The sequence below is a fragment of the Pyxicephalus adspersus genome, chromosome 5 (genome assembly GCF_032062135.1).
Source record: "Pyxicephalus adspersus chromosome 5, UCB_Pads_2.0, whole genome shotgun sequence".
NCBI lineage: Eukaryota > Metazoa > Chordata > Amphibia > Anura > Pyxicephalidae > Pyxicephalus > Pyxicephalus adspersus.
In genome coordinates, this window is record NC_092862.1 from 117,652,337 (window position 1) to 117,667,385 (window position 15,049).

At 37.3% G+C, this 15,049-nt stretch overlaps 1 protein-coding gene across 1 annotated transcript in view; it reads right to left on the reverse strand.

Moving 5' to 3' along the window:
• Positions 1-6,467: 6,467 nt before the first annotated feature.
• The window catches only part of LOC140332088 (rap guanine nucleotide exchange factor 5-like), a 45,588-nt gene continuing 37,006 nt past the window's right edge, over positions 6,468-15,049 (reverse strand). The window contains exons 5-6 of the mRNA XM_072413385.1: positions 7,386-7,508; positions 6,468-6,491 (exon numbers count right to left, since the gene is read on the reverse strand). Coding sequence (XP_072269486.1) covers positions 6,468-6,491; positions 7,386-7,508 — 147 coding nt within the window. The remainder of the gene's footprint in view (positions 6,492-7,385; positions 7,509-15,049) is intronic.

The following is a 15,049-nucleotide window of genomic DNA, read 5'->3' on the forward strand; positions in this document are numbered from 1 at the left end:
ATGCTGCGTGTTTAATTAATACAGTCCCTGCTGAAGGGAAGCAGCCAGAGAAATCTCAAGCATTTGCTACATTTGCTAGTTTTTTTTTTTTTAATGCATGCAGAATGTGACAGCTACATCTACTCGAGTTCCCTAATAACTTGAGCCTCCTATCCTGGGAAAGAAAACAATTTCTGGATGGCTGTAGATAAGCATTTCTGGCTGCAAATAGCACCCTGCTATAAGGTGGGCTATATACCAAATGCTGTGAAGGAACATAGACACAGCCAGATAAACAGAATGTGTTGCTCATCAATATGTAATTTGTATTTAGCTGCTATTATGTACATTGCTAATACTATTATTGGTAATATGTCTAATAAATGTCTCTTTAGTGTCTCGTTAGTTGAGAAATCTGTCTCTTTGAACTGAAACCTTGCCTATTCACATGACTACATTATAGTAAAAAAGGAGGTAAATGCTCAGTAACATGGGTTTCACAGACTGAGAAACAACATTGCTATTTTGTATTAATGACAAGGCACCTAGGTTATGTATTTATGTGTGTTGTGGTGTTTTGCACCAGGAAAGAAACATTGCAGGTATCTCTAGTGCAGCCTTTCTTAAAATTTTTTTATTCCTGAGAAACCCTTGAAATTACGTTCAGTTTTTGAGGAACCCCAGTTTATTGGGGGGCAGTGGGACAAAAGCTGTATACATTGGTAGCCAGAGGAATGAATGCCCAATTGTTTACTAGAAATATCATTAGAGGAATGCAGCTGGCTCTACCAAGACAAGGGGGGAGGGGGGGGGGGGTTGCCACAGAAATTTGCAGCCATCATCAATAGGAAGTCAATCAGCCACAATTTAAGGAACCCTGGTTGAGAATTCCTACTATAGTGCATTGGCAGCCCATTCAAAACGCATTTAAGTGAACAGATGTGAATTCACCCGTGTTCAGTTTGAATACAGTGGCCCTGATTTAATAAAGTTCTTCTAAGCTGGGGAAGGTACACTTTCATTAGTGAAGCTGGGTGATCCTCCAAACCTGGAAAGGATGTCTTAAAAGTAATTTGCTATATGTTATTACATTTTTTCAATCTTGGACCAGATCCATTCCAGGTTTGCTGGATCATCCGGCTTCACTGATAAAAATGTAATATCTCCAACCAATGCCATGTCTTACATCAGTGTTTGATGATTAATGCTGAAAATATCTTTTCTATAAAAAAGAATTTTCAGCAGTAAATTCATGTCAGGCAGAATTCTTAACAATTCAGTGCAGGAAAAAATAAATTACAAGGCTTTTCTATCAATGGTGTCTGGACTAAGATGGGTATATGCCAGGATTACAACCCTGCCTGGAAATAAAATGAATGAGAAGCGCAGAGCTCGGCATCAATCAACGTATGGCCAAAACTGCTATCTCACTGAAACACGGCTCAAATTATGTACTAGTGATGGGATAAGAAATGTACATAGGAAGACATGAAGGACATTATTGATGTATAATGTATTGAACTGCATGTTCTGTGTAAAATCATAAAAAAGATTATTCTTCGGGAACGTCTTTTTGATGAACAGCACCTATCAGTGGAAGCTGCTGTATTAATAAGTTATACATGTAAGGAACAGAAAATAATATAAATAGTATACAGAAAACATCTGTATATGTGAAACATGTTAAATGAAAATCATTTTATTGAATGTATATATTGAACATATACAGATGGTAAAGATGTGGATTTTGCATGTTTTGCACCTGCAGGAAAATGTAGTTTTCTTCAATCAAAGAAGTAAATAGAATTTGATGATTAGCCAATCCAGCTTAATTTGGATCCAGTGATGATTGTTATGAGTGTGACTGCTTTCATATTTTGTTGGACCACCCCACTGACTATTTTTGCAGAAAAGTTAATAAGCTATGTTGGATGAGATAATGAAGCAAGGTGATCCAGCAAACCTGGAATTAATCTGGTCCAGGATTTAAAGCAATTGCTAGCGAACAGCAAATTAATCTGAAGAAATCCATTCCAGGTTTGCTGGATCACCCAGCTTCACTGATGAAAGTGTATCCTCTCCAGCCTTTGAGAGCTTTAATAAATCAGGCTTCATGCTCTGAAGACAATATGCATGCATTCATGCTGGTTAGTTAAACCCCTTAGAAGCCACAGATTCCATCATCAGAGGAGATATGATAACCTGGGTAGGATTTGGTAAGGAACTGTGCCCTGCCCTTCACCATTCAGTCATATATTAGATCAGTAACCACAAAACAAAATACACATACTGTGCATCATATAACCAACGACAGCCCATTCATTGTCTAGGTAATTATATATACCACCCAGATAAGAGGTTCCCAGGCTTTTGCCTGGGTGGACAAACTTTACAGTCTATTAAAAAATGTTTCAACCCAATATTCACCCTTTTTTTTTTTCAAAATTGTTCACATTGGATTCAGTTAGAAAATGTCTAAATCAAAGTTTACCCAAGGTTTATATCTCTCCGAATCAAACCCAATGTGTAAACTGTGGCTAAAAGTTGTTGGGTAGTATGTGCACTGTTGTTCCCGTTTCACATTTATGGTTGGGTATGCATGTGATAACAACAAAACTAAGCTTGTTATGTGATTTGGGCTTAATAAACATCGGTCATGGTTTTCATTCATATCTAATAATACCATAACACTGAATTAATCATCTTAACAATTGTTCTTCAACTAAACCATTGCACGTAAACCAATAAATATTTGACAGTCACCTGGTCATATTTCATGAAATTTCAAATACTTTTTGTACAGTTATATTTATTATGCCTGTGTGACATTTTAAAGGCAATCATAAAGTTTACACATGAATCGAACATATACAATGCTGTAGGATTTCATGTATGTACTGTTTTTTTTTACCTCAGGCAAATGTATATATTCTATGTGCGACCTCTTTTTCATCTATTTTACCATTTCTTCTAGGCAAAGCAACATTAGTAACACAAAGGTGTATGCAGTGTTGACACGTTATATATCAATGACATCACGTTACTACAAAAGAGACTTGTGGAAAACACCCTCAAGCAGCTGTACTTTAGATAATATAAATTCTCTAATTTATTGTGAATTGTTGTGTATGTCACAACAAACTCCAAACAGTCATAAGCACTGTCATGTTGCTACCCTCTAACCAATGGAGAGCTTAAAGACCTATTATACCTTACCATATCAAACATTTTATTTCCAAAATATTATAAATGTAATTATCTGGAATCTACGCTACCAACGTTTACCAGTCGCCTTATTAGGTACATCTGTTCAACTGCTTGTTAATGCAAATATCTAAACAGAGAATCACACCATAATTCAATGCATTTAGGCATGTAAAGGTCCAAGACGACCTTCTGAAGTTCAAACTGAGCATCGCTTGAAAAAGGCTGCAGTAGCAGGAGACCACTAGCTAAGAGCAGGCACCTAAGGATACAAGTTGCAAAGGCTATAGGACAAAATAAGAACATTGCCTGGCCTGATAAGACTGAATTTCTGTACACTGGCCGGGACTCGAACCTAGGACCTAGCGCTGCAAAGGCGCTAACCAAAGGAGCCACCGTGCTGCCCATGTAGACCAATATTCCTGAGCAATATTTCCAGCACCTTGCTGAATTTATGATTTATGGTTGTTCGTAAAGCAAAAGGGATCCAACCTGGTACTGGTAACATTAAATGTTCCTTAGGTCAATTATCATTCAAGCTAAAAACCCTAGTTAGCACTACTCTATTCAGCACAAATAATGTAAACTCTTTTTACTTTGAACAATGGCTTACTGAGATATTGTAGATGCTAATAATGGCTACAACCTGACAATACACGGCCTAATAGTTAAACCTGATATCTCTGTTTAGTGTATTGCTCCTGACCGTTGGACATCTATTGAGTTAGCAAGAGTTTCCCCAGCAGGTGACAAGCAGAACTTGTTACTCACTGCACACACCAGTTTTCCAGATTAGTGTAGGTGGGTTGACATAAATTGTTTCCTTTCTTACATAGACAAAAGAAACAGGATTGTCACTGATTGTGTTCTGTTTTTATGAGGCAGGCAAGTGCAGAAGAAGATCATAACAGATTCCTACACCTCCCAAGAGTCACCTGTCTATCTTTGGAAAGCAAGTGTAGTTTACTGCCATTCATTGTGATAACTACAAAACACTGCATATTCTAAACATGGCTTAAAATTAACACAGAACAACAAACATTGTACTTCTGAGCCTGTAAACCCATAAGGTCATAAAGAAAAACTGTACTTGCTGACTTTTGAAATGAGTCACTACCCTGGAACAAGCAGGAAATACCAAGTGAAAAGTTGGAACTCATATTCATCAATGTTATTGGAGAATAATGCTAACTCTACACTTTAAGGAACACCTTTACAAACAAATTAGGAGGGGCAGATTCCTTATACCTAACTTCACATGTTTCCTACAAAATTGTAAAGATCTGACTTGAGCTAAATATATATAAAAGAAAATATAATTTGCTTTCTATGTACTATAGCTTTGTGGAGAGAAACAAATCAGGTATCTATCAGGTATCTAGGAGCTCATGCAAAAAATTAACCACTGTTTCATTAAATCTCCTTATTCTTATTTATAACATACACACTGGGGTCGATTTATTAAAGCTCTCCAAGTCTGGAGAAGATATACCATTATGGGAGAACATGAGGGATCCAGCAAACCTGGAATAGATCTGATTCAGGATTAAAAATATTTACTAATATTTACTAAAAGCAAATGTTTTTTAGAAAATCTATTCCAGGTTTGATGGATCACCAAGGTTCTTCTAAAACAGTCTATCTTATCCAGTCTTGGAGAGCTTTGATAAATGTGTCAAACAACATAAAAAAACTTGTGAGCGTAAAGGGCCTTGGTAACTGATATAAGCACAAGGATGCCTCCTCAGTGTCATCTGCTAACTATGTTGCTCATATTGCTGTAGCTCTGTACTGAGACTAAGGCTTTATAGTAAAATATCTATATATCTATATCAGAACTCATACTAATTGCATAGGCTATACTTCATACAGCTGGATGGTAATTAAAAGTTACACACTGAGTTGATGTATAGATCATATTTCTGGATTACCAAAACAATAATATCAGTTTGAAAAAGTACCTTTTTTAATGCCATATCCATCATGTTATATCTATCATGTGACTTAAATCATAGGCAAACATGGCTTATTCTTACATAGCAGGTACACTGTAGATGTTTGTAATCATTAGTGATCACTGATATGACAGAGTCAGTCTAAAACAATGTAACAAGCATGTAAGTCTGCTCCATAGTACATATATATTTTAGGCACCCCTTTGATATGTTACTGTTTAAAGAAATAAAAAACACTTCTAAAACATACATTTTCAGCTTGTAGGCAGCTCACCAGAGTATAATCAGTGTACAAAAATTCTGCCTTCCCTAACTTCAACTGGTCACTGCTTTCTTCTTAGAGCTAGGGGGTGTAGTTACAGATAAGAGTTTAGTTTAAAAAAAAAAAAGCCAATTTTGCATAACAAAAGTAGTGCTATTTAGACAGGTGAGGCTGAACATTTTGAGGACAGAAGTGCTTTTGAAACAGATGATAACATACAATCAAGCTAAAAGGTTAACTTAAAACATGGATCTACTACACACTGATATCATTTACATCTAGCTAAATACTTAAAATTACATATTGGACCTTCAGGGAGTGTCCAACAAGGTTTGATACCTAGTATACATAACCTGCCAGTGTTTTAACTTTTCCATCCTAATTATCCTGACCTCAGCAGGTATTACCAATGCCATATAATTAAAGACTGTACAAATTTTTGGAAACGTAATTTACATTTTAAGGCGTAATACAGAGGTAGGCAAACTCCGGCTTTTAGGCTGGATATGGCCTAGCCAGTATTCCAGTCCGGCCTAACGCCCCCTAGTTATTTATTGTTGGACCTGGCCTAATTGAATTGAATTGAGTTCCCGCACAGTAACCCCAATTACTATGCCTAAAGAGCAGCAGCAACATGCAGCTACCAGTCTCCGGAAGGTTGACCTCGAATGTCTTGTCTTCAACCCCGAATAGACTGACGAATTATTCTTTGTCCAACCCCGCAACAAAGCCCTGTGTTTAGTGTGCAATGACACCGACAGCACTTTCAAGAGGTCAAATCTCAAGGGGCATTTTGATGCCAAGCACGCGCACACAGACAAGAGACTACACCGCAGATGAGTGGAAGACTGAGGCTGCTCACTTGCAGTTATGGTTGGAAAAAACATTTCCTTGGACACCTTGTTTGTTCTGGCCTAATGTGCCTTCTTGACCTCCTGAAATAGCCTTGTGGTCCAAAAAGTTTGCTGACCCCTGGGGTAAGACATTTGTTACACCCTGAGGTCAAATAATGCAAGAAAGCAAAAGGAGAATTCAAACTTCTTTTCAATAAAACCAAGCACAGCAGTTTAATTAATTTCCTGAGCCTTGTTCTGCAAAGGCAGTCGATGTACAATTTATGTTCTTGCATCTTGATCATTAATGACAATATAAAATACTATACAAACACGAATAGCCAACTTACACCAATACCTATATATTCAGTGTTTAGACAAATAAAGACAAAACAAATTTATTTTTCTGTGATGCTTTCAAATTATGACATAAACATGCAAGTATCTACAAGGTTTTTTTTTTTTTTTCATGCCCTAAATTAGAACAACCAATATGCACTTTAAAGGGCCGTTCCTGTTAATAAAGCGTTTGTGGTTTGAATGACCCATCCACCAGATTTCTTGACTTTATTGACTCTATGCATCTTCCCACTTCTGCTCTCTTGCAGAGACTACTGCCTGTAATATCACTTGTATTTCTGGATTTTTTTTATTAAAATATTAAAGTGGGCAGCATGATAGCTCTGAGGTTAGCACTCTGGCCTTTGCAGTGCTAGGTCCCAGGTTTGCATCTCAGCAAGGACTATCTGCATGGAGTTTGCAGTATCTCCCCATGTTTGCATGGGTTTCCCCCAGGTACTCCGGTTTCCTCCCATACTAAAAAACAGGCAGTTAGGTTAATTGGCTTCCCCCTTAAAATTGACCTTAAGACTGTATTAAACACATATGACTATGGTAGGAACATTAGATTGTGAGCCCCTTTGAGAACAGCAAGTGACATGACTATTGACTTGACTTTGTAAAAGCAAAAGACGGTATATAAATACTGTATAATAATATTAGTGTTACATCACTTTTGCTTCACAACAGCTCTATTTAATGGGTGGGAAAGCCAATGAAGGTATCACACAACTATTGATTCCTAGACATATAACAACCTTCAGAAAAGAATGATCGATTTTGGGTACACAGTATAAAGGTATGAAGACTTACTTGTGGTTTCTTTTCAGGTGGCTTTGCTGCTGGTGGCAAGATCTGATTGTCTCTGGACAACTTCTGCACAAAATCTATGCGTCTGATGTCTTCTCTCCCTTGAAGTTTGCACATGACCCCTGCCTTCAGGGTAGGAGAGAGAGCAAATAAATACTTAAATCCACAATCCCAGGACATGGTAAGCTCATTTAGGATGCATAATATATTCCTCAGTAGTAAAACAGAATAAAAATTGAATTCCCACGTAAAGTTAACACAAGTCAGAGCTCTATCGCTTTGGAACAAAAATCAGACAAAATCACTATCCACTATGAGCGTGAATAGTGCAAACAGACTTTTTTCTTGTTCCTCTCCACCTATTTCCTGTTGTATGAGAGAATTGTAACAAGAGGTGGAAAACCCATGGGAAAAACTGGTCAGGAACAACTACGACTATGGGTGAAGTGATGTAGGCTCGTCATTCCTAAAAATAACATTGTAGCACCACCTTTCATCTGCATCAGTCCTTGGCCCTGACCACAAAACAAGTTGTCAAGTTTAGCGATTACAGGGAACTGTTGTTCAATGAGCTGGCAGCACAGAATGTATTTACAGTGCTGGTGTTTGTGTGCATTGATCTTAAGAAAGCTACTGGTAATCTTTGACAACTTGATTTTAAATTAAGTAATAGGGGATTGGTTTTAATAAAATAATCTTGCTGATCACTGAATCAATTGTGAAGATCAGGAAGTTACAGAAAAAGGTTTCACATGCTTTGATAAAACTATTTTATTTTGCATGGACAATTTAAACAGAAGTCAGACTGCACTGTAGCAGAAGAAAGATTCAACCTAAAAAGCTATTGAATAATTTAGCCCACCAAAGCACATTCAGAACCAAAATAAAAGCACTGAGTGGTCCCTAGGTGTGGGGTAGTTATGGTGGCTATGGCTAAAAAAGGGAAAACTCTGAAAGATGTGTAAAATAAAAAGCAATTTGTGGCCAAAAAAGCAGATAACTGGAAAATAACTAATCACCAGTATAGCTAATAGAAGCTTTTCAGCTGACCTTTCCCCTATACGTATTTACAATGCCTTGTTTTGAACATTTGAGATTCTGTATACCACCTTATTGCATGCAGAATTTTGCTTCATTATGTCCGAGCCTCCAGCAAGGAGAACAGTGAGCATCACAATAATGAGATAACCAAATCTGACCCCAAATCTTCTATGACTGAGTCTGAAGCAACAGTGCCTTGAACTGCAAATGTATAGCTGTTAGTCTAAACCCTCCGATACCAGGAAGTTTACAATGAGTACTTTAATAGACGGTATTGGCAACAACATCATGTATGTGTTTATTTTCTTTTTTTACTGTTTTAATGAAATGGCTCTAATGTAATAGTTGTAATAAAAGCAAACAACCATGGTTGTCTTAAGGAATGGCAAAATCAGCCAATTAACCTCCCTAGCGGTTCATTTCTTTCCGGTTTTATATGTCTAAAAGTGGTACATTGTTTTTCATGAAAATGTATTTTACAGTATAATATATTAGTATGAGTATAATAAAGTTTGAAACACATCATTTAAAAACAATAAATTGAAAAGCTCTCCCCCTCCCCTCTCCATAGAGCAGAACGGTGCTGTATGTACAGCACCGTTCATGCATCGTGTAGTCCTTTGTCGTTGGAAAGGATCGTGAAAGATCCTTTCCAACGACAAAAATTGCACGTGTGTACGCGGCTTTAATTAAACTCTCCAAGGCTGGAGAGATTTCATCAGTAAAGCTGGTTGATCCAGCAAACTTGGAATTAATCCGGTTAAGGATTGAAAACATTAGCTAGCAAATAGCGAATTACTTTGAAGAAATCCATTTAAGGTTTGCTGGATCACCCAGCTTCACCGATGAAAGTGTATCCTCTCCAGTCTTGGAGAGCTTTAATAAATCAAGCCCAATCAGCCACCTCTAAGCTATACCACCCAATCAGATTTGGATTTAACTCCAGGAAAATTATTATTTCTGAAATATAGCATAAACAAAAAATGGGTTTGAGAACAAAAAGAAGGGAAATACAGTCCAATATGGACAGAAACCAAAATGTTAATAAGATGGGAAGTCATTATGATGTATTAATTGTTTCAAATTCCCATGTACCAGCACTTCCCTGTAGCATATGTAATAGATGTTCAGAAAGGTCTTTATTAACATTTCGGGAATTATTTCATTCATACAATGGCTTATAAAACCATAACCTATAAAAAAAATGTGTACACCCCTTACCATTTTCTGAAACTTTTTTATTTTACTCACCCTCCATACATTTACCCTTTGGGGAAGTCTAACCAAAACAAATGTTTTAGTGTTGAGTGGACAGCTAAAAATTATAGCAGCTGCTATACTCCTATAGATCTCAGGTAAGTTTGAAGTGAAATTATCTATCAACATCATCCTCCATAGATAATGCAATAGAGAATTGCTGCAGGTTAATTATAGGTATATGAGGTGCTCAACTTCCTCCAGCAGTACTTGGTAAAGAAAACCAGGACTAGATTCCATCATAATCTACCCACCGACTATTCTAATAAAAGTAAAAAAAAAAAAAAAAAAAAAGAAATAGTCCTTATTACTATTACAGGTCAATTACCCCCCGACAAAGTTGGTTCATATCTACTCGAACCAATGAGCGAAACCCACCAACTGAAATGCATGTTTCCTATACAAGGAAATGGGGAAACATCAGGATCTGGAGTAGTACTGTCTTGTAGTATGAATAACCAGTAAATGCTGTCTGACAAAGCAGTGAATTTCACAATGAGCATATGACATGATTGGCCAGGCTTTTCACTTTATCTTTCTAGTCTTTACAAAGACTCCCAAGACCTTTACAATTGATTTACATATTTTTTTTCTCCCAACTTTGATACTATGGGGTTTGCTGGGTCACCCCAGTTCTCCCATAATAATCTATCTTCTCCAGTCCTGGAGAGATTTACTAAATCAGGCCCTTGGTTTGGTAAATAACTATGGCCTTTCATAAAACATTTTTGAATGATCATAGCAGTTATCTGATGCAGCCCCTTCTAAGGACATTACTCCTTTCTTTCTGTACCAGAGATAGAACAGTAAGTAATCACCCCAAACTAAAGGGAAATCCCACCACTAACAGCTATCACCAGAATTAGGACTTACTTTAAAAGAGTTCCCCTTATCTCCAATTCTGACATCAATTCAACATTTTAGATTCTGATCAGTGGGTAGTTTTGTTAGCATTTTTTATGTTTATGCAAATGTAAATATAAAGTGTAATATTTTGTCATACATGACAAAACCATTTATTATAAGGATAGGCAGTAATTAACAATTGCCACTGTGGTTTGGGCCAGTAAAGTAGTATGAAGACATCCTTTAAATAGGAAAAAGGGAGGCTCGGCAATGAGCAAAACGTTACTGTGCTACACTTGCATCTTGCAGGAAGATCTTTCTTTTGTACTGAGGAGGTTACAGGCTGGCTAGTGACTGAATAAGAACACGCTGTAATTACAAGTAAAGTGACTTTGTCAAAGTAAATCTTTGGGTGGCAGTTTGGCACAGGATAACCAACATCAAAAATGTTATACAGACTTGCTATACAATGAGATGTAAGGGATTAAGGTGTACTCTTGAATTATTCAGAAGGAACAGTAGTTTGTAATGACAGTGACTTTGCAACCTTGTTAGAGCACACTGCAGTTACATAACAGAAATATGAGTTATATAGAGTATAGAGAGTTATACAACAAAGTTTATGCAGCAAAAACCTGTAAATACATTTTAAAGTTAATATTTAATCTGAAATCCTGAATATAGGTCCTGCATATATATATATATATATATATATATAGATTATATATATAATATACTAAGGTTGCAGGCCACAAATGCTACTTATAAACCTTGCAAAAAATATATTTTAATCTATTATAATTGATGATTTATTATAAAATATAAAAAGCAAGCAATTCAACCATTTCTAAAAACACATTACATATTCCTGTCATGTAAATTATCCTGTAAAAGAGAGATCATGAGTCAAGTGCATTGCCCAACTCATCATAAAATGACAATCTGAGAAAAAGGTTTTTTATGCTTCTCTGCATGTTTCGCTAGTGGAGCTTCTTTAGCAGAAGCATAAATAAGTAATAAGTATATATCAATAAGACCAGGTTAGTAATTACACCTACATGTTTTGGGACCCATGGTCTTTTGGAAAAACACTAACATCCTTCTAAAGAGGATAACATTTATTCTGCTTGTATTTTGACTTATTTGTCCCATTCTTACTATTGGTAACAAGATGAGAAAGTCAAAGGACCCTTTAAGCTCTATGCATTGTGTTAACATGTGAGAAAATAGTATTGTATACTATGTTACCACATGGCAACACATGGAACTTTGTGACATTCATTTATAATGACACTCCAACACACAAGGAAAAAAGGTAAGTGCCAATGGGATTATGCTACCCATACTTTCCTGCAGCACACCACAATGCACACAACTTGTGTTGAGGTGCACATCCTTAAAAAAGCTTCTGATCTAGGTTGGTTACTCTGCTTTTTCAGGCTAAATAATACATGTGGCTTAACACAACCTAAAATAGTGCACTACAAAGAGCATGTGATAATGCACCACAGCATACCACAAAAAGTCCAAAGGGGCAGAGCTAACCCTTGTTAGGTATACTGGGATCCAATGTAATCTTCAAAAAGATGAGTGGCTGAGATTTCATAGGGTAAAAATTATTTCTTATTCAGCACTGAAAATGACTATAATTAAAGAAAGAGCAGACTCTCACACATACCACACTTTTTGATTTAGGACTTAAGCTGCATACACACGTACAATTATAATCGTTGGAAAAGATCTTTCATGATCCTTTCCAACGACTAAGCAGTGCACGATTCAAGAACGAGCGCTGTACATATAGCCCAGTTCCGCAATATGGAGAGGGGAGGGGGAGAACGACGGAGTGACACCTTGCTGCGCGTTCCTCTTCTTCCCTTGCATTAGGATCGTTCGTCAGGACGGTTGTTCAGACGACAGGGGAAGTACACACGCCAGATTCTCGTCACATAACGGCCGAGAACTATTGGACGTGTGTACGTAGCTTTAAAGATTTGTTGACACAAAATTAGCAAAAACAAACTCTTGTAGGGTAATGTAACATCAGTGTTAATTTATCTTAGAACAGAAAGTATAAATGGCAAAGAAAACAAAAAGAATGTTTTGTTTCTTTATACAGTGGGCGACAGTGACAGACTGCCTTTAATATTTATACTTCCCAAGGATGATCAATGCAGAACTGCTAATTTATGGAGAACTGCTTCAGAAGGCATTTACCCAGGAAAATGACTGTGATTGATCAATAGTATGAAATCAATTGTGCTGCCGTCCAAAGCAGACTAAGCACACACCGGTGTAGTTCAGGAGGCACAGGTTGTTATACAGTTGAATGAGAGGATAATTCTTTCAATCTATACCAGCACCTATCGGGACTAGTGCCTGTGTAACCAAAGAGATTCACCGGACTCAAGCTGGGACAATTTAGAAAATGTGAAGTTGCCTCACTGGATTATGAATCATGTAGGTTCAAATAATATTTATACCTACAAGCATACCAAACTTAAGGGAGCCACATAATGTTCAAATTATTATGCAAATTATGATTTGCACATTATGTGCAATTAATTTGTCTCTGCTGACAATTATTATTATTATTATTAATATTATTATTATTATTTGGGCAGCACGGTGACTCAGGGGTTAGCACTCCGGCCTTTGCAGCGCTAGGTCTCAGGTTCAATCCCCAGCCAGGACATTATCTGCATGGAGTTTGCAGGTTCTCCCCATGTCTGCGTGGGTTTCCTCTGGGTACTCCGGTTTCCTCCCACATCCCAAAAACATGCAGTGAGGTTAATTGGCTTCTCCCTAACAATTGACCTTAGACTACATTAATCACATATGACTATGGTAGGGACATTAGATTGTGAGCTCCTTTGAGGGACAGTGACTCGACTATGGACTTTGTACAGCACTGTGTAATATGATGGTGCTATATAAATACTGTGTAATTATATTAATAATAGGAGAACTCTGCTGTACAGAGATAAAGGACAATGAAACAAATTTAAAAAAAAAGAAAGACTAAGGAAATAGTAATCTGTAATAAGGCAGAGCTTCTGCGGCAGCAGAACTCTGTACAATCAATACATCTTTAAGTCTAAGCTGTCTCCTTTCAGTACGCTCACGTTTTCCAATAAATGACAACAGATAACCATCTCCACTTCATTGTAGCATGAATTCACCTTCATAATAGACATTCTCAGTCACTCCGGCACAGTAATACTGAGATGTGCTCTCTGAGACTTAACAATATACAGAACACAATTCTAGTTTGCAATATCCTTTGTAAGGATATCTTCCATATGCTACCTAATTTACTTTTTCAAGTGAACCTGAATGACAAAGGTATACCTGCATGATTCATACAGATAGGCATTACAGGGACAGGGTATAGAACAGTAAAGCTACCAAAGAACTGTAAAAAGAGAATCCTGTGGGTCAAGTGATCTGAATCCATATCTTTTTTATATTATAGGCACCAGCATGCAAAGTATGTTGCTCAGGGAGCCACATTACAAAGGGCAATAAAGTACAGTAGGTCCCTTAAAAACCACGCTTGTTGGTGAGTGTTTTATCAAGCTGCTAATTTAAAATCCCCCAGTTTGAGACTCACCTCCAGGACTAAGGCTAGTTACAAACGTGCAGAGTTATCGTCGGATAATCGACTCAGGGTTGATATCGGACGAGAATCTTGCATGTCTACAACACTCGTCGATGAACGATCATAATGCAAGTGAAGGGGAGAGAGCGCAGCGGGGTGCGACTCCATCGTACACCCCCTTCACTCTCTATAGAGCAGAACAGTGCTGTATGTACAGCGCTCGTTCATGCATCGTGCAGTCGTTAGTCGTTGAAAAGGATCGTAAAAGATCCTTTCCAACGACAATTATTCCATGTGTGTACATACCCTAAGCCCATAGATGGGGAGGGCAAAAAAAAGTGCAAACATTTTGGGTAATGTGTGGACGGCAGCATTCTTTACACATCAGAAAGCAGACTACTTGTAGTTCACAGATCACTGGGAATTGTGTCCTCCCACATGACTGGTAAATTAAAAATCTATTTTATATTAAATATGCAGTATAGAAACCCTGTGCAAATAATGCCCCTAGTGGGATCTGTTCTTGCAAAAATAAATATTACAGTAATGTTTAAAAAATTGTATGTTGTAACAGAAGAAAACATTTTCCCAATATCAGATATGTTCCTTACTATTGTCAAGCAGCAACTGCTATGAACAAAGCTAAGATCTGCAGGCATAGGAGCCAGCCCTAGTGAAAGGCAATAGCAATTTAAACACTGCAGTTAACTGGTGATGTCAGTATAATAATAGCCAACTGAGGGGTTTATCCTATATATCCAAAAAAAATGAGCACTGTTCAGGTCCTGGGTGCAAGTGCAATGCTTGTGCGCTGAGGAGGAGGGCGGGGGGTGTATATTTCCAATGTAAATTATCACATAGTAAAAGAGGTCAGCAAGTATAGCAGGATGTGGAGTCCAGGGACTAAGGAAATATCTACAGC